Here is a 20499-nt window from a genome sequence, read left to right on the forward strand (position 1 = left end):
TCCATTCCTCTAAGAACCACAGTATTTCTAAAGGTGTGAGCACAAAGCTCACAACCCTGAGACTCTTCAGATTCTATCTCAATCTGGAAATTCACTTTTCCTAGGATCTTAGCAGACTATGCCCTCTGCCCATCCATTGACATTTGTTGAAGGAGGGCTTCCATTTTGATAAGTACTTGAGTGTGCAATACTAACACATATTTATGCCCATTAAACTATGTAATATCATCTATATATTGGAACATATGTGACTACAAGACAAATTTTAATACAGATTGCCAATACAGTTGCTTGTAAAGTATGTCTCCTTCTTTGACTTACTGACCTTGCAACAAAAATGGGATGGAAACACAATAAATTGTAATAATAGCAATGTATAATGATAATACCTCCTAATACTTAAGTCATGATTCTCAGTTTAAAATTATCAGTTACTTTCCCTTTATTCCTTAATCTTCAAAAAACTTGGGATAAAGCAGGGGTAGGATTTGCTTTTCCTTTTTACCTGGCATATGGAAACTTAGGAGGCTAAGTGGCATCCCCTAGGTCACTAAGCAAATAACAGTGCTGAGAAGAGAACCAGTCTTCTAGAGAATGCACAAGAGTGCACACCTACTCATCAAATTATAGTATGAGGAATGTGGCCTTTTAAAGGAGACCACAAATAAATAGGAGAAGAGAAATGTATCAAAGACAAGTCCAGAAAAAAAAAATCAGCTACAAGTGACTGAGTGACCTTATAAAGATAGCATAAAAATATTTCAAGAATACAAGTATTAAATAGTAAGTCAAGAAATTAATTTTGCAAAAGCAAAAGAAATATGTACACAGACATCCAAAACATTTTAGTCCACTTTGAACAAAGGTTATACCTCTTTAATTGTGAGATATAGGTGTTCAAAAACAGATATAATACTAACCTCAACTTTCAGGTCACCTTCATTAGCCTTAAAAAAATAAAAATAGGTAAAAATAAATTCCTGGCCAGTCTCTTTCATTGATGAAGGCCACAGAGATCTTTACCTCCAAGATCTGGAGGTCATTTCATCTCTAAGTGAAGTCAATACCCACTTAGTCCTCCTCTTCCTTCTTCCCCAAATTATTATATAATGCAGCATTTTTTCAAATAAATATTATAAAAAGTGAAATATTTATGTGGAGAGACATTAACAGGATGATACACAAGGAAATGGGTAAAGGAAGAAAAGAAGAAACAAGATTTCTTAACTTCTGTCATTCAAGTACTGAATTATGTTATGTAGTAGTATCTCTTTTTTTATATCCCATGCTTCATGAAGACATTCTTTTTCTCCCCATAAAATTAAATGATTTAAGCAGGAATCAGACTATTCAGGAGTAGCTGATCTATGCCTAAAATCATGTTGTGTCTGATTGTTCTTAAGGGAAGGAGAGTTACCTGTGTCTGTAAGAGATGTGATGCTATAACAAAACCCAAATTCAAGTGTGTGCAGGTCTGCAAGACTTGGTGGATGGGGCTGAGCTGGCCAGGAAACTGTTTTGACAATGAAGGCTGGACAACCACAGGGGGAAGGGAAGACTTATTCTATCTGCTACATTTGTGACTTTCAAATGTTCTATTGCACAGAAGATTATATTCTTAGGAATAGTTTGTGATCACTGTGTTAAAAATAGTACAGCCAATCCATATAGCCTGAATTTATTGTGTAGATAGGGAAATGATGAGTATGACTTCATTTTTGAACTAAAAATTATTTTATGCCAATTCTTCACTAGACTATGGTATTATCATCAGACAAAAGAGAAGGAAAGAGCCTAAGTTTACTATTTTATGGAGGTAAAAGATTATGCTTTTCTTAACTAAGAATCATTGTCTAAATTACAGATATTTTTCATGATACTTTGTAGTCAATGTCCAAACTTAGCTCAAAAGCATTTAGCATTGCCAGAGAGAGATTCAAACTAAAAAGCTATGGTTAGCTTGTAGGCTGAATATATCTGAATATAAAACGTTCATTGATTTTCTATTTTATCAGACTTTGTAATTGAAATCCAAAGTGTCACACTGAAAAGTTTCACTTATGAATGCAAATAAAGACGTGTAACACAAAGAAATTTCTCTGTAAAATATTCACTTAAGACATAATGTATCCTATCTATGCACACACACATACTAACACATGCATACACAAAAACATACATGTAGACCTTAGGTTGTAAATCAGAAGTAAAATGTGTGAAATTGAATGTTGTGGTATTTTGAAATGTTTACCTATCATCACTCTTTAGTCATAAAGAGATCAATTGCTTAGAAACCATGTGCCTAGTCTTGATACAGGACTATTGGTAAAACACTTGAAAAAAAGTCCTTATAGATAGTCTTATTTAGTTTTTTGTAAGTAGAAACAATAAATTAAACTATCCTATCAGAACAGACCAACAGGGAAAATGATTTATTTAAAAGCTAATCCCTAATTTAAATTGTTTATAAAATGAGTTGTCTAATATACGCATATATCCTACAACGAGGAGATGCATCGCTTCATCTTTGAACACAGTCTGCTTTGAAAGAGCTCAAGATAATTGGTTCAATAGGAACAGCAGCTCTAGCTTGTGGCTGATAATGAATGCCTAAAAATATTGCTACATAATAATGGCCTTGGATAATCACGTGAAACATTTTTGGATCAGTAAAATGTTGAGTTGTTCTGATCCTGCTTTACTTCTGCTGCTGTGGACTCAATGCATACACAAAAATGGTCTTCATTTGCTATGAACCAAAAGCATCATAATACAGAAACATGAGTTGTGAATAAAGCGCACTGTTGTAAAATCGCAGAAGAGGAGAGCAATGAGATTTACCTCACAGGGCTGTTGGAAGAATCTGGGTCATGAGCTGCTACAGTGCCAATGATATTCCCAACTTGGGTAGCTTCTGACACCTCCATGGGGTACAGAGGTGAGGAAAACACGGGGGGCTCATCCACATCTTCCACAATTATCTTCACCGTTGTCGTGTCGCTGAATGGCCCCAAGCTGAGAAAGCGAGGGTCGGCATCTTTGTTTGCAGCTTCTATCCGGAGTGTGTAACTTGTTTTGGCTTCAAAATCCAGGTCCTGTAAAAGAAGTTATTAGGGAAATTAAATTACCAATTAAATAGTTAGCTAAGCAGAGCTTTTTTCATTTATGCATGTCAATAAGCACAGAAAGGACTCAGCCATGAAAATGCACCATCAGCATTCACAAATAATAAATAATAATGCCAATCGTAATCCTTGCTGCTTTTCTGGCTCACAGACAATGGTAAGTGCTTCTGAGCTAACTTAATCCACTGTGCTGCTGTGCATTGCACGGGCAAATGCAAGTCTTTAGAATATCATCTGAAAGACAACTGATAAGATTGAAAACTCTTTCCAAAAGAGACATCAATATAATATCCTTCAACCATGTAATTCAACTGTACTATCCAGGGGTGTACATTAAAAAGAAAGAAAAATATAACTTTCCACTGGATTTTTCATTTAAAAGGTCATCTTTAGTGATTTCAGGGACTGCATTACAATCCCGAGCCTTTAGGCCCTCCAAAGGCAACCATACAGTTTAGGGGGGATGTGGAGTCTCTGCCCTCTGAAAATACAGCCAATTCTCAAAGAAGCACCCAGAATTTCTGTCTCCATAATTCTTCTACCCCTATGCACCATGTGTCTGTTTGTATTTGATGGTTGAGAGTTATAGTCCAAAATCTCAGTTGTGGAACTTTCAAAGAGTGATTAACACTGCCAACACTTTACTCAAAAATAGTGACCCAACTTAAACCATTTGGTAGCTTTAAAAAAGTTCTAAGAGCAATTAAATGTTGTCCTAGGAAAGCACCATCTGTGAAAAAAAAAGAGTTATATACACAATATGCTGAAGTTGTTTGTGACAATAAAATGCTTCTCTTTCTTCAAAGGATACAGAGTCACAGATTTTTATGACTTTCAATCTCAATCTCACCACTGAAAAACTGTCCCAAAATATTCCTTACATTTCAATGAGATGAAACAAAAATACTTTTTTAAAGTGAAGACATGGACTGAAATGCTATTAAAAGTAAAGCACGATTTGTGACATACTTAATTATCATTTCAACTTAATGGTTATGTAACAATAAAAGTCTTAGGGAAAAGGGGCTAAAATGTAATGTTGAGAATTGTAATTCAGCTTCATCTATTGTGTTCATGGGCATGGGTGTGCACACATGCAGGTATGTATTTATTCCAACCCACCCCAAAAGGTGTGAGGCTGACTAAAATAACACAATAATATTGTAGTTATATAAATAGAAAGTTATATATATATATATGTATACACTGTTTATGTACATAGACATTATATGTATGCATATTTAACAGTATATATATGTACTATTTATATAAAACATAACATAGGCACATAAACCCATGTAGATACGAAATATACAAATATAGATGTGTGTGTATTTGCAGATATATATTACATAAAAAAGTTTCTATGGCTCATCTCTGATTAATACTGAGGGAAAAATACACAAATCAATACTCAAAATAAGTTTACAATACTGAGATCAGGGAGCATTTACTGAAATGTTTACTGGCTTCACATCTGTCTCATCCAGTAGATTGTAAGTTCCAGACTGTTTGCTTAATTGCTAGCACTCCCAGTGCCTATTATGAATTCAGCACATAGAAGGGACTCAATAAATTCTTGTTGAATTAGAAAGAAAGAAAAAAAAAAAACTTGACCACAAATATCCAGGACACAGAGCCTTAAAATTAAACTATACCTTTGCCCTAAGGAATCCTGATGGCCAAAAGTAGGGAGTGGGGGGAAGGAAGAGTCAGGTACACTGGTTTTCTTGACCACAAAAAATTTCTTAGAATAGCGACAGGAAAATGCAGTTTTAATTCTTTCTGAGCTTTCAGATGAAGATGCAGGGGCACATGGTAGGCAGTGCCCAGTGCCCTACACATCACCTTATTAACCTTATTAAATATCACCAAATTCAGTGATATTTTTATGATGCTACCTTTTTTGTCTGTTACCTAAAAATATTTCTAGCCCAATACTTCTCAACCAAATGTGAGAATCAGAACTACCCAGAGGAGTTTTCAGTCTCCAGGATCACGCCCCGGGCGAAGGCAGGCGCTAAACCGCTGAGCCACCTGGGCTGCCCTGCCAGAGGAGTTTTCAGACACACGTATGGCCCCTTCTAAGACGATTCTGATTCAGCAGATCCAGGATGAAGTACAAACATACATATTTTCAAAAGGCTCATTGGATAATTGTCATGAAAACCCTCTTGGAATAAGGCTGACCTCTGCTTTAACATTGTCTTATACCATACACGTAGTCCAATATTTAATGTGGATATCATTAGGAAGAAAAAAGAAATTATTTACCTAAATTCACTTAAAAGACTCTAAACATACTCACAAAAAGCTTGGATATTAACCTTGTGCACTTTGTTCTTATATTACTTATAAAACTGACAGATAATGAGAGAAATCTTATTTTTATATATTATGTGTCTTTATGTATGACAGAATGTGTCTTAAAAATCTTGTTTACCATCTCCTTTTAAATCAATTCAAAGCCACTACAACTTTTTAGATATTCATTCAGGTCTATCAAAAGGGATGAGAAGTATTTCTGTATTCAAGTAAAAGTTTGACTGACATATGAAAGAAAAATTCAAAATTTGCTGCACAAATGAATGCAATTATTTTATACCAACTTTTTTTTAATGTGTCTAAAAGGCAACAACATGAGGTATAGACATCTGGATGCCACTGAGTCATAATGAAACACAGTATCACGCACGATGATTGGTTGCCTAAGAGCTATTATGAAAATAGAGCAATAAAAGAATTCATATGAAAGGCTATGAATCAAGATTACAGACAGAAGAAATTGCTACACAAAATGATTTTCAGAGCAAATCAGAATAAGGCAGACATCGAGTTTTCAAAGAGGGGTGTGGTGTGACAGATAGGGTTGTTAAACACATTGAGAGAAAGCTTTTGCAGTAGAACTTTAATTCCTATTCCTCTTTCTTATTGACTTCTATATAAGCAATACTGTTCCATAACTACTAGATTTCATGAACAGAGTTTTATTTGGAAAAAAATTTAGGTAAGACAAAGTAAAGGAAGTAAAAGGAGGAAGATAAAGGTAATGTTTATTTTTTAATTTTTTTAAAGGTAATGTTTAAACAGATTCTATCCAATATTGGGACTATGTATCACAATGAGACTATATAAAATTGGAAATTAACCCAAACCCTTATTACACTGTGGCTCACAACAGCAAGCAATATGGGGGATGAATAAGAACCTGGATTCAAATGGGAGTCAAACAGACCCAAACCAGTGATACCATAGAGCTATTCTGGACCTGCAGAAGCTGTGCTTTCATCTGTCAAGTGACATGTATGTCAGACATGCTGAGAGAGAGAGAAGCAGCTTTTTTGGTATATTATTTCCTAGACTAGAAAATAGGGCTGTTTACATATTTTGCCATCAGAGATGATGAACTTCAGGGTTGAAAAAAAATCCCAAAAAACTATAGAGAACAAAATGATGGTTAGCAGAGCAGACTGTGGGTGGGGGATGGGTGAAACAGGTGATGGGGATTAAGAGAACACTTAACTTGATGATCACTGAATAATACGTGGAGCTGTTGAATCACTATATTGCACACCTGAAACTAATATAGCACTATGTTAGCGATCCTGGAATTAAAATTAAAAAAACTTTAAAAATAAGTATTATAATCAAGGCAGGGATGAACAACCTTTTCCTGTAAGGAGATAATACTAAACAATTAGGCTTTTCATGTTGTATATTCTCTGCCACCTGTCAATGAATTAGTGTGGCCAAGTGCCAATAATGCTTCATTTACAGGCAATGAAACATAAATTCTCTACAACTTTCACGTTTCACACAACACCCATCTTCCTTCCATTTTTCTCAATCACTTCAAAATACAAAACCACCCTTAGCCCCTGAGCTGTACAGAAATAGACAGGGAGTTGTTTGTCAACCCCTGATCTAAGGAACCCAAGGTAATAAGCTTTTCCCAGACTAGATGCTTACCCTTCTTCCTGCCGTCTCTCTTACTGCAATTAAGATGAACTATTCATGATAAGTAGGACATTTTGTGTCTTCCAGTTGATATCACCATCACCTGCTGGTCCTTCTTTCCCATAATTTTGTCTTTCATTTCTCTAGTTGAAATATCATGGAGAACCACTATCACCTTCTTTATGAGTGTCCCCCTAACTTCCTTACCTAACAAATAATAAATCTTCTTTATACGAAAAGCTAACTATGAACAAGAAATTCTATACACATCTTGAATGTGCATTTAAAAAAATGCAAGGCTGGTATTATCCATCGATGTGAGAACCAAACATCAGGGAGTTCTAGTGACAGTTCAAAGTTAACCTGTGTAGTTGGCAAAGATACACTACGTGAAGACAAGGCCATGTCCACCCACCACCTATTCCCTTCCTGGTATAAAAATCAGGCTCGAAGAACAATTAAGGTCTCTTATTGTATGCCAGTATCACATTTAGGAATCTGCCCACCTCACCAATCTTATAGGTTTGCTGTAAAGTATTCCTAAATTTAAAACACCTAGAACATTGACTGAAACTGAGTAATTGCTGTATAAATATTCGCTTCTTCCTATTCTATTATTCTTAGTGCCTTTATTTCGTGCAAGATAATGAGGAAATAAAATGACACTTAAGACTATGCCTTCCTCCTCTGTTTCCCCATGACACCTAGGCCTCAGTAAAGTCAGTTTGCAATATGTGTCTTGAATTAAAACAAAACAAAATGAAACAAAAACTATCATAAAGAGTGAGGTCTGGATAGTTTGTTCCCCTCCCCCTGCCATTTTTAGCCTTTTCGATAGTAAAACCTAAGTTAAAACATAATCTTGAATCCATTTAATAGATTCACTGCACTGCATTTGTCTTTCTCCATATAGCTTGGCTTCTGGTCTATAGCCAAATGTGCTCTCATTAAGCTCAATGGCCTCCTTTTAGATCTTGCACTTTTGGGCAATGCTGGTGTTGATGTTTAGGAATTGATCCAAGTTAAACTCTTCTTTTGGAAATTGTTCATTCTGCTCTTCTAAACATGGCATGGTACCAACAGGGCTGATTAGAGAGAGAGTGTGTGCGCACATACACACACGTGCCTGTCTATATATTTAGTGTCTATGTCTAATGTGGATTTTGTACAAAAGCACTAAGATTGTTTGTCATTTTTAAAGACACTTCTTTTTCTAGAGATTCCAGCTGTCTTTTGGATCAAAGCATATTCTGCTGCTTTCAATATCTTCCCTACATGTTGATCAAACCAATAGAAATCTTTTCCTCCTAAGTAAAGGAGCTTAAATGAGGTATCTATAGAAAAAGAACCCTCAATCACAATTTTTTCCTTTACAATAATTTTACTCAAAATAAATCTACTGTACAGAATTTTAAAAGTGATCTACAACCTTGAAAAAGGTCTCTCCGCAAGAATAACTTTGTACACCTAAATACAAGAAGAATTCTAAAATTATCCCCCCATCAAGAACTTTTCAAAAGCAAAACACACCTTTATTATGTACAACTGCATTATTCCTTTGTTTTGTCCCTTCTCTGAGTTATGCCTAAGAAAGTCTTAATGTTTCCCTCTCAGCCCCTGGACTCTCATTTCTTAGAGCAGTGACACTTTAGAAAACTTGTAAGTCCATTCTCTGCCCCTTTGAGATGGAAATTTTTTTTAAAAAAGGTTCTTGCCATTTTTACAGCCCAAGAATGTCTTCCTCAAGAAACAGGGAGTCATCTCTTTGAAATATCATCACCAAGGAAGAAAGGGCTGCTGTGAAGAGTAAGAGCCAACTCTGTCTGAGCCTTGCTCCAAGCTATAAAACTACCTCCTGTTGTGAAGCTACAAGAAATTTTACTTTCCCTTTAGGTAAAGTCAATCAGCACATACAGAAGCCCTGTTATCCACCCACCACCCAAATACACTCCAGCACTTAACTCGCCTGCCCTCTCTCTCACCTGAGTTGAGTTTAGACTGAATTCTGGCCTCCTTCTCCTGTGGCCACATCCTTGAAGTCTGTCTTACCCTGTTTAAATTTGTCCAGTGCAATTTTTGCCGACAGTTGCAAGTGACTTCTGCATCTTCTGAAGATTTTATTTGTCTTGAAATCTTTCGTGCATCATGAAACCTATATGTGGATTTGGGCAATAAGCTGTTTTTTATAGAGAGAAAAGGGAAAATGTGTTCCAAATTGTGTGTGTGTGTGTGTGTGTGTGTGTGTATGATTCTATATTTGGATGCACCATGTTGATGCATTAAAAATATGTAAGGACAAACAAATCATCTGAAAGTGAGCAAAATAAGTATAAGCAAATTTGGAATAAGCAAAACAAGAAAGACTTCTGGGTACCACCATGTCCAGTTTATATTTCTATGAGAGTCATTATTTTGACTTTTCAAAAAATTATGCTTTAATGCAACTCTTTATCAGGTATTTCATACAAATATTCACATTTTGCAAATAGACTACTATTTATACACAGAAAGTATCTAGTGCTCTCTAGGTAAATTGGGACCCTAACGAAGATATTATGAATAACTGCAGAAATGTTTAAAGCCTGAAATGGTAAAGTATGTCAACATATGAAGAATAAAGTAAGGATATAAATATCAGGAATAATTATTTCCATTATCTAGCCACACAAGTGTCCTCTGGCTTCCATGAGTATTAAATTAACATCTCCTAACCTAGATACTAGCAAACAGAAGCAATTAAGCAGATACAACACATCTCCATTTCCTAAGTTAAAAAAAAAAAATCTAAGACCATCAACTAAATGTACATATGTTTCAGATTTTTAGTTGAACCTATCTACAAAGAGAACCATAAACTGCTAAATGAATTCCCTGTTAACAATACACATTTATATAGGCCTTAACATATGCAGGTTTTCATTCTATGAGTTTTACAATATTACCTTATTAACTGCTCACACTCATTGATTCTCACAAGATAATACTGTCAGATAACACAGTTCTTAACAGATCATTCTGACAAATCTGGAAACTGAGTCAAGGACAGATTGAGTTTCTTTTTTTTTTTTTTTTTTTCAGATTGAGTTTCTTGCTCATAATCACACAGGATGGTTCCAGGGTCTTTGTTTCCACAGACTAAGAAAAAACATCAGAATGAATTGGAAGCATGAATCAGGTAATCTAAAACAAGCAAAAAGAATAGTAGTGAATCTCAGGATGTTGACAAAGGAAGAAAGTAGGATCAACCATATAAAACTGATGTAGTTTATGCTGCAATGGTGAGAGAGAAATTGAGGGCTGTTATCATCAAAATGTCTACTGTCATCACGTATTATTTCAACTAGAGCACAGAATGCCTAAATCAGAAACTCCCCAGATTCTTATCCATATCTAGTTAATTAATGTCTGGCTTTCTCTTTTAGGTACTGTTGTCTGTATGCCACTCAACAGAAATGTTCCACTATGACTTCTGTATTAATGTCCTGTGGCTGCAGTAGCAAACACCACAAATTTAGTGTCTTAAAATACATCAATTTATTGTTTTATACCATTTTGGAGTTCAGAGGTCTAAATCAAGGTGTTGGCAGGGGTGTGTTCCTTCTCAAGGCTTCAGGGAAGAATCATTCCTGCTTCTAAAAGCCACACGAGTTCTTGGCTCACAGCTTCTTCTTCCATCTTCAAAACACATCACTTCTTCCCTCTGGTTCTGTTCCCACATCCCTCATCTAAGGTCCTCATGATTAATTACACTGAGCCCAATGAGATAATCTATGAAAATCTCCCCATCTCCACCCCGTTAACTTAATCATATCTGCAAAACCCCTTTTGTCATACAGGGTCAACTACTCATAGTTTCCAGAGATTAGGACATGGGTATCTTTGAGATGCATAGCAGGGGTACACTATTCTGTGTACCACATACTCCCTGTGAATTTAGGCTTTTTTTGGTTTCATAAGCAGAAAATAGAAAACAAGCCTTGCAAATGACTATATTCTTTCCCAGTGTAACATAACAGCTCAAGCAGAGCTATTTCCCAGCATGACTAGACCCAGTGACTTCCTGTTGAAGGGCCTCACACATTTTCAGGCAACCTGAATGCAGATTATGACCCAAAGGCAGTTTAGCTTCTATTTTCCTAGGAGCCTTTACCAAAGAGCAGCTAATATTAACTTATTTTGACCCACATAATTATTTTGTGAGTAATGCAGAAACAGGAGAGAAGACTACAGCGTAAGTCAGCAGACCTGAGATTCTTTTGCCATTTCATGTATGTGTGACCCGAAGATTAAATTTTTAGTTTCTCTGGAGCACCGCTGGGACTCAAAACCTTTTTTTCTACTTTCCCAGCATCCACAGTATTTTATAGCTCCTCTCTTTTCATGTGTGTTTTTTTCCACTCACTTCTCAAACCTTCGCTGGCCTGTCTTGCTTTGATGTCTATAACGTGGCACAATGATATGCCAATTCTTGATGTCAGCTTCAAGAGACCTTGTAGCTTCGATTCTTGCCACTCTTGGAACAAGGCCAAGTTACCTACTGGAGATGAGACACATTTATACCCCCCCTTGTCCCAGCAGACAGACAGACACCTCCATAGAGGCAGACCCACCATGCTGATCAGGAGCTGGCCACTGACCCAAGTGTGAGCCTACCTCAGGTCAGCAGAAAAATCATCTGGCTGAACTTCCATCAAATTGCTAACTCACAAAATCATGATGTAAAGAAATACTGTTGTTTAAAGTAGTAGATTTTGGGGGTAATTCATTAAGTAGCAATGAATAGTTGATACAGCTATGGAGAGAAACAATAAAGTTGGTGGCTTCAGTTTTTGACATCATGTGGCAGCGTATTTTGATATGATGGCAGCAGATACAGTGAAAATGAACCAAAATAGCCTCGAAATGACCAAATGAAATAGTGAGAGAGAGGTCATATCCAGACATGTGAATTTCTTTGAATTCCAGGCCCTTGGCTCTTCTAAGCATTTCCTTATTGGTTTATATTTTATCTTTATTATCTAAAATAGATTCCGGAATCCATCAGTTCCCTCCTCTACTGATAATACGTGCAATTCCTTTTCTTTATCTGAATATATTTATATTTTAGATTTCCTTTGTGATTCAGTTACTTATAAAGTCTTTTAGAATACCTCAGTCCTGGAAAAATAAAACAATTTCCCTTCTCAGAATCTTTTCCTACCCTGCTAACTTAAACTTTTTAGTTTTACCAAGTAATGTTGAAAGCATTCTTTCCCTTACTTTATTATATTTTTAAAAGTAACCTCAATGCCCAATGTGGGGCTTGAACTCACGACCATGAGATCAAGAATTGCCTACTCCACCGACTGAGCCAGCCAGACACCCCTTTCCCTTACTTTATATACATGCGTTAGGGATATTCTCAAGTGCCCCTTTTAATTTTAATTATCATGCATATGGTAATGCCTCCCAGACCTAAGTTTGTACTCTAGACCTCTGCCTCGAGCTGCAAATCCTTACTCATGACCTCCTAGACATTATTATCCAGATACCACAGGCACTTCACACGTATTCCAAATCATAATAATCATCTGTACACTCCCATTTGAAAGGAATGGCACAATTATTCATCTAGTTACTCACACTGGAAACATTAAGTTTTGTCCTTAAATTCTCTCTTCAACTTTCTTATACAATCACTAAATCTTATCTCTTTCTTAAATATCTCTTTCTTAAATATGTCTTTCTTGGAAGCCTACCCATCGAAACTAATTCAGGAAACAACACACCATGGAAAAAGACAGAAGTAAGGAAAAAAAATTGTACATTATCTGTGACTTGTACTAAGCAAAAAAAAAAAAAAAAAGTGATGGACTCACTGGAAAATGTCTTTGGCATATACATATCAAAGCAGAACACTGCTCTGATAACTGTCAAAATCAAAGCAAACAGAAATACTCCTAAGTGAACATGGCCTTTGCCTCTTTTATCAAGACTATCATGTGTTGACATTTATATTACTATCAACGTCCTTCAAAGAGTGTCAATTTCTTATTTCCTTTTTAAGCCCCTAATTTCTTCTCTAATCTTGGCTATTCAAACACGGCTAAGTTTATATCTTAATAAGTAGATTGTCTATATATACGCACACATGAGCATAATGATGAAAATGATATAAGGATCTACTTAAATATACACGGTAATAATGGGTTGAATAAATTGGAAAATATAATCTGAAATTCAGAAGTTAACTACAGTTACCATATTAATCTTATCACAGCCACCTTTAAAACCAAAATAATCCAAAATGTATGCCTTTTCACAGTCCAATGAGAAATGTCTTCGTTCCACTTTAAGAAATGTGCCTCCACGGCACCAGGATTAATTGAATAAAATCTTTTGAAAGAAAAACATAATGATAAGAAGACATATAAATTAGAAATGTTGTCAGTTTGATATACCTCCACCACACATCAGCAGCATTTTACGAAGTGCTGAAATAGACACTTGACTCTGGGAATTAGCTCCTCCTTATTGCAAGTAGGAAACAAAGGACACGTTTCAATAACAAGATAGTAAACCCCAGAGCTTAGAAATCCTTGTGGCAGAGTTGAAGGCTGAAAGGAAAGCATATAGTCTAACTCTTCCTGCCCCCCCAGTGAAGGCATGCGGGCCTCCTTATCAATACTTCTATAATAATGCTCTATTATTCGATGGCTTTGGCTTCATTCAGAATTTTTAAAGGTATGAATATAAGGAGATTATGAAGATAACATAGGGCTGGCCAGAAAAAAAGCTTAAATATACTATTTTGACCGTGAAAATGTGATCCTCCAAACACCATCCATATGCCAGACATGAATGTGTACTCATCCTTCACAGGAAATACATCCTGAAAATGCTCATTTTTTACTGCACTGTAACTGTATAGTAATGTATTTTATAAAAGCAAAATCCCATATTTAATCCCTACTGAGGTCTTATATTGAAAACTGAAGCACATTAGAAGACAGATTGTCATATCTCAAAGGAAAAATAGGAAATTATAGTTCCCATGTTGTAAATTATGATGCGAAAATGTAAGCAGAAAAAACTCTAGGTGTAAAGAAAGACAGTTTTCACTCACATGGGATAATATTTATGTTTACACTCTGTGAATTTGGAAGCCCTGTGCAACTGGGTATAAGGGTTATCATTAAATCATTCATAAATGGCCAAAGCAGCAGCTTGTATTCTGTTTTAACTGTGAAACACTGTATTATCATCATAATTTAAAACAATATTTAAACTATACAATCATGTTTCTAATTCTGTGAAAATACCTACAAAAACCTTTAGCCTCGGGGATTCTGGCTATTTGGGCATATTTATAAACATTTTCTATATAAGACATTGGAGCAATAATAGCATAAGTGAAGGTAATCTTTCACAATTCTGTACTTATTTTTCTCTTTCTAACATATCTTTAAAGAGATTGTTTTCTCGTTCTCTCTCTGCTTTTAGGTTCACTTAATGCAAAGCATGACATGTAAATGTTTCCAAATATGATAACAATTTGCTCAAACTGGAATAAATCTCATTATAACCATGACAGCGCATTGTTTCTGACAAAGCAATGAACTAAAGTTTTATTATACTACAGAGAGAAAATAAGTTCACGTGATAGTCAAGCATGGTCCACAGGTACAAAATAACCTATTTCCAAAAGAAATATCTATATAAACAAAGAGTGAAACTCAGTTATCCCAATGTGAAATAATATTTAGAGGCATTCACAATCATAAGAACAAATACATATGTCAACATCCTAGCAGTGCCTGGTTGTAAATGTTTTCCAATAGTTTGGAGAGACTAGAAAACCCATCAAAAAATGGATCATTTTTATGGACTGTCCATTCTATTGTTTATCTAAATGAAAATTTAAAACTATTCTAAGAACAATGGGAGAATGCTTCATTTGGTTTTCTTTAGAATTTCTTGGTTTTAGTAAGAATGCTCTGTGACTCAGGTTCAGAAATCCATTCTGGATTTCATAGATGATTCCACTATTCTCTACCTGCTCATACACATTTCCACGTGCTGTGAGGAACTTCTGGTAGCATTTTACCTGGAATGAAATCCAGAACCCCCCCTTCACTGAAATCGTAATAAATAAAACTGAAAATTAAAATCCTGCCTTGAGGACCATATGCAGTTGTTAGTTCTGACAGAGGGAATCAGAAAATCTTAAGGACAGACCTCCTTCATTCTGAATAAAACCACTCTAAAGAGGCTAATTAATCTTTTTTTAATGTTAAGCAAAAACACTTCTGAAATAGAGACTCAAGATCCTATTGGGTTCATAATGGAATATCACTTGGATTTAGGTTTAAAGACTGCCCTTAGGAGGTTAGCAGACTACACTGCTTTAAGATGGAAGATTTTAGGGGTAGTGGGCCAAGTATAGATATTCTTTTCATGAAGCCGCTGTCCTTAGATTGAAGATGAAAGTTCATAGAGCAGTTTTATGAGCTATCGTGAAGCTTAACTTACTTTTGTAGCTACTATCATGACTGAAAATTCTTGTTAATTTTAATAATCCTTTAGTGAATTCTTTTGGAATTTCTATGTATATAACCTCATTAATGATTATTTTACTGCTTCCTTTCAATTTTTTGTATCCCTCTCTCTTCTTCCCTTAGTATAAGGTAGCTTGCTTTCAACCTAGTTGGATTAATAAAGTGTTTTTGAATCTTGAACAACAATTTAAAGAAAGGGTGGATCTGAGAAGCTAGAAAAAGGTTGTGAACTCAAGAGCTATTAAAACAGTTTTAGAGTGAGCAATGATAACCATCCTTAAGATAATGCCAAGGAGAATAGAAAAAACATACAGCCAAGAGCTATTATGGATCAAGGGGGAGCAAAAGAGAAGCTAGAAATGACTTCAAAGCTTTAAGCTTAAAAAAAAAAAAGTGTGCTATTTGACTGTGACCAGAATTAACAATGAATTCCCTAAAACTTTAAAAAGTAATATTCAGAAATTGAGGATAATTTTTAATCACTGAATTAAATATATCATATATATTTTTATGTACATGTTTGAATAATTTGTGCTTTCTTTATATATGAAATGCACATGTTCAATAAAAATCAATATATATTTTAAAATTCTAGAATATGAACAGATTGATTTCAGTTGACTCTTTGAAATCTTTGAGCAGCACTGTACCTTATTGCATTCCTTTTATTTTAGACAACAAAACAAAACATTTTGCCAACAGTTGGCCTATCCTAGTTATTAAAACTTTTTTACACAGATTGTCACCAGCTGAGCTAAAATAGCAGCTGTCCACTGGAAATAATTGCAGAAATGTTTTGTCCATTGGCCTGAAATCAAACATATGTTTTCCTGTAACAATTAAAATATAACTTTCTTTATTGACACATGTTAATTATTGAAGAGTGTTAATTACAAAAGTTATACACCTGGATTATCAGACTGGCATAAAATTCCATTATTTAGGGGGTGGGGATTTTCACATATTCTATATTTTAGTATTTTCAAATAGTTGAGGAAATAAGACTATATTCTGCAATAATTCTTTTGTTTTTAATTTAACATTTGTCAAAAACGTCTATACAAAGCAGAGGGAATAAATAGCTCATTATCCCCCATATCTAATCAGTAGTATGAGCTAATTTAAATATACCATGACAGAGTCTTCAGTTAGGATTATAGTGATTTTCTATCTCCTTTACACTTATATTTAAGGGATTATGATAAGCTTTACAACTTTTCATGCTCTGTATGAATTCTTCCAACACTTCAACTAGTATAAACTTGGAAAGGGAATAATTGATAATGTAGTAAGTTTTCAACATTTTGGTTTCTATTTCCAACTTTGCACTGTTTTCACATATATGGACTGTTTGTCTAGTTGCTAACAAAGATGTGTAGTTGATTTTAGGGTTTCCTGGAAGAGTCAACAAAGAAACACATCTCTCCACATAAGTCATTTAAAACAGTTTATCTGGGGAGGCAGATGGGCGGATGGAGTGATTGGGTGATGGACACTGAGGGGGGCACTTGACTGGGGTGAGCACTGGGTGTTACACTGTATGTTGGCAAATCGAACTCCAATAAAAAAACATATATATAGGGATCCCTGGGTGGTGCAGCGGTTTGGCGCCTGCCTTTGGCCCAGGGTGCGATCCTGGAGACCCGGGATCGAATCCCACGTCGGGCTCCCGGTGCATGGAGCCTGCTTCTCCCTCTGCCTATGTCTCTGCCTCTCTCTCCTCTCTCTCTCTCTCTGTGACTATCACAAATAAATAAAAATTAAAAAAATACATATATATATAAATAAAATAAAACAGTACATCTGTCAGTGTGCCTTGCTGTCACAGAACTACAGATAAGGGCTATGGCTTTACTCAGAGTAGACTAGTTAGGGCATTACTATAAATGTCATTCAAGATTTTCTATGATTCTGACACCTAAAAATAAATGCATAGCTTTTTGTCTTACAGTTAAAATAGTAATAGCTCCACATGGTCATTTGTTTTGACTAATACATTCTTTCATCAAAGCAAATGTGGCTTTGCCACATTAGTGGCACTAATGCCACTAATGCCATTAGTTTGGTGCTACCTTCAAGAAAACAAAAATAAGGAAAATATTACCTTTTGTATAGTAATGATTCCTTCCTGTGTATCTTTGTCAACAGAAATCTTGAAAATCCCTAATCCATCACCATCCACAATTTTGTATTCCATTTCAGCATTAGCTCCTATATCAGCATCAGCCGCTTTGATTCGGGCCACAACGGAGGCCACTGGCAATGACTCTGGGACGTTATACTGGTAAGACCCTGTGAAATTCACAACAAGAAATGAACAAACTACATGAAAGCTAACCATTAAATACTTAACTATTTGGCGGTTTGCATCACCTCCGCTTAATGTCTTTTTATATTTTACTGAAAAAGATGCTATAGCAATAGGAGATAAATGACAAGTTTCATATAGACTCAAGAAATTTCGTGGCAATTATCTAATAATAATTAACATGTGACAACAGAAACAGCCTGAAGAAAGCATGATAAGAGCCTCCGTTCCTGTATGTCATGGTGAGAAATAAGCTATTTTCAATATTAAAATAAATTTAAACTAATCATACATGAGATTAACATATAACCATTAAATCTAAATAATTAAAATATAATTAATATAAATATTAAAAAAACAAAAACAGTATAGCTTAGGCTTCAAATGGGCAAATATGAGACTAAACAGTTCTGATTACTTATCGTTAGGATTTACATAACAGTGTCTTTTACTAAGAAAGTTTCAGAAAACTGGACAAGGGAGTTGATGAAAGACCACATTTGTCTTGTTTGAGCTCATAAATTTATCAGGAATAGGAGTTATCTCTGTGGGTTGTATGTAGAACTGATCTGGGACAACAGCCCAAGAGCAGAGGCAATACTGTTTGAACAGAAGGAAAGAAAAGGAAAATAGAAAGAGAAGCTTTTTAACTTTCTTTTGTAAAAATTCCTCTTCACCATCCTGCAAGAAAAAAAAAAAAAAAAAAAAAGCCTTGGAAAGCAGATGACCATGAATCATCCCTTCGAAACTAGGAAACTCCTCAGAATCATTTTTCTCTAATCATCTGTTTTTTCCTGCTTCCTCCACCTATTCCATTCCCTTCTGGTTGTTAAATGCAGTGTCTTTTCACTTCTTTGTGAAAAGAAAAGATTCTCTTTGAAGGAGCAGAAGAAGGAAAATGTATCCATATGAAAGGACCACATTTTCAGCTCAGAATTATTATTATTAGCAATTTTCTAAATTTTGTGAACAGTCACTGATTAAAAAAATAAAGACAAGATATGCTGATGACTTTTGAGTGACCCTTTTCAGACATCCAGAAGCATCCTTAGTAAACTCCAGAAACTTTAAGGATAGAATATTAACTACACATGGTAAAAGAAATCCAGTAAAAATGAAAAACCTCATGACATATCCTTGGCTTCCCTCACTTTAATAAGTATGAGAGTATCTAATAAGCTAGAAAACCTGTCCTATACCTTAGCAAATCATGACAACTGAAATAACAAAAATTCTAGGTATCAACTCCTGTCACTCTAGGCTTAAAGAAAAATAGTTAATTTTATTATGAGCCCAATATCATTACATCATTGCTTTGCTTATTCTACAACCTTCCTCTGCTCTCCCATCGTAAGCTATCAAGAGCACAATTAAGGATAAGTTCATTTTTTTTATGAATGCTAAACTTAATTTCACACTTTATTTTGTTAGGAGGTATTACAATGTCTGTAGTAGAACTATTATAAAATATTGCATATTAAAATATGTAAAATAAAAATGAAACATCCAAAGATGAAGTATTTGCAGGAAAATACAGTGACTTTCATATTTGCAGAGAAAGCTTCCTTGACATTGTTCACTTCCAAGATCTGTTTTTGTAAGGGAGCTTAATTACTCATGACTATTGAACAAATGTTTTAGAGACATCAGAGTCTATACAATTTCCTTATTTCCCTGAGCGCTATAAAGAAATACCACATACACTTATAAAGAAGAAAGAAAAAAACCTAAAAGAGAGTGAGATGAAATGCTTTTCTATAATCAAGGCATTTCTACCTAGAATTATTTTCCCCTTTTCTCATCTAAGTCAAAAGCCATTTTGGTCACAGAAACTAAATTGAGGGCATGTGGTTTTCTGGTTCTTTGAATTGACTTCTTTTGAAACAGTGAATGTTTGCACAAGAAAGAGACGGTAAAACTGCTAAAGGAATGTTTAATGTGCATGAAGCAGTAAAAAAAAAAAAAGTGTGGAATATAAAATGAAAAAAAGTTTAGCGCTCTTCTATTTTTAGCTTTAAAAACAAATCAATACTTTTAGGGGCACCTAGGTGGCTCAGTTGGTTGTGTCTGCCTTCTGCTCATATCATGATCCTAGGGTCCTAGGATACAGTCCTGCTTCGGGCTCTCTGCTCAGTGGGGAGGCTGCTTCTTCCTCTCCCTCTGCCTTTCCCTCTGCTGTGCTCTTTCACTCTCTCTCTCTCTCAAATAAATAAATAAAATCTTAAAAAATTAAAATAAATCAACACTTTTAGTGTACAGAATACATGATATGCATCTGAATGTTATAATTGGCAAAAAACCTTATAACTTACAAAGAACATCTTAGAATGAAAAGATGAATATATAAATAAACTTAATAACTGGTATTAAGAATGAGAACCAAAGAAAAACCATATTATATTGAAGACAGAAGTAATACAAAGACAGGACTGCCTCTTTTCACTTTCAATACCCTTACTATTCTACATTTCTGAATTAAAACCATCCCCCGATAAAACAAAACTATGGGAAAATGTAGTAAGATAATCACTTGTTTGAGAAATATTTGGAAAAATTTCCTTTCAAAAGACAG

At 35.1% G+C, this 20499-nt stretch overlaps 1 protein-coding gene across 5 annotated transcripts in view; it reads right to left on the reverse strand.

Annotated features, from left to right (window-relative positions):
* Nucleotides 1-20499, reverse strand: part of CDH7 (cadherin 7) — a 125040-nt gene that overhangs the window by 41557 nt on the left and 62984 nt on the right. For 4 of the 5 annotated variants that reach the window (XM_025422064.3, XM_025422065.3, XM_035707258.2 and 1 more), the window contains 2 exons: nt 17724-17911; nt 2842-3095 (listed from right to left, as the gene is read on the reverse strand). In XM_025422064.3, the coding sequence (XP_025277849.1) occupies nt 2842-3095; nt 17724-17911 (442 nt within the window). Of the gene's footprint in view, nt 1-2841; nt 3096-17723; nt 17912-20499 lie in introns of those variants that run through there. The other variant, XM_025422068.3, reaches the window with a different exon arrangement.

Source organism: Canis lupus, chromosome 1, assembly GCF_003254725.2.
Source record: "Canis lupus dingo isolate Sandy chromosome 1, ASM325472v2, whole genome shotgun sequence".
In the NCBI taxonomy this organism is placed as follows: domain Eukaryota; kingdom Metazoa; phylum Chordata; class Mammalia; order Carnivora; family Canidae; genus Canis; species Canis lupus.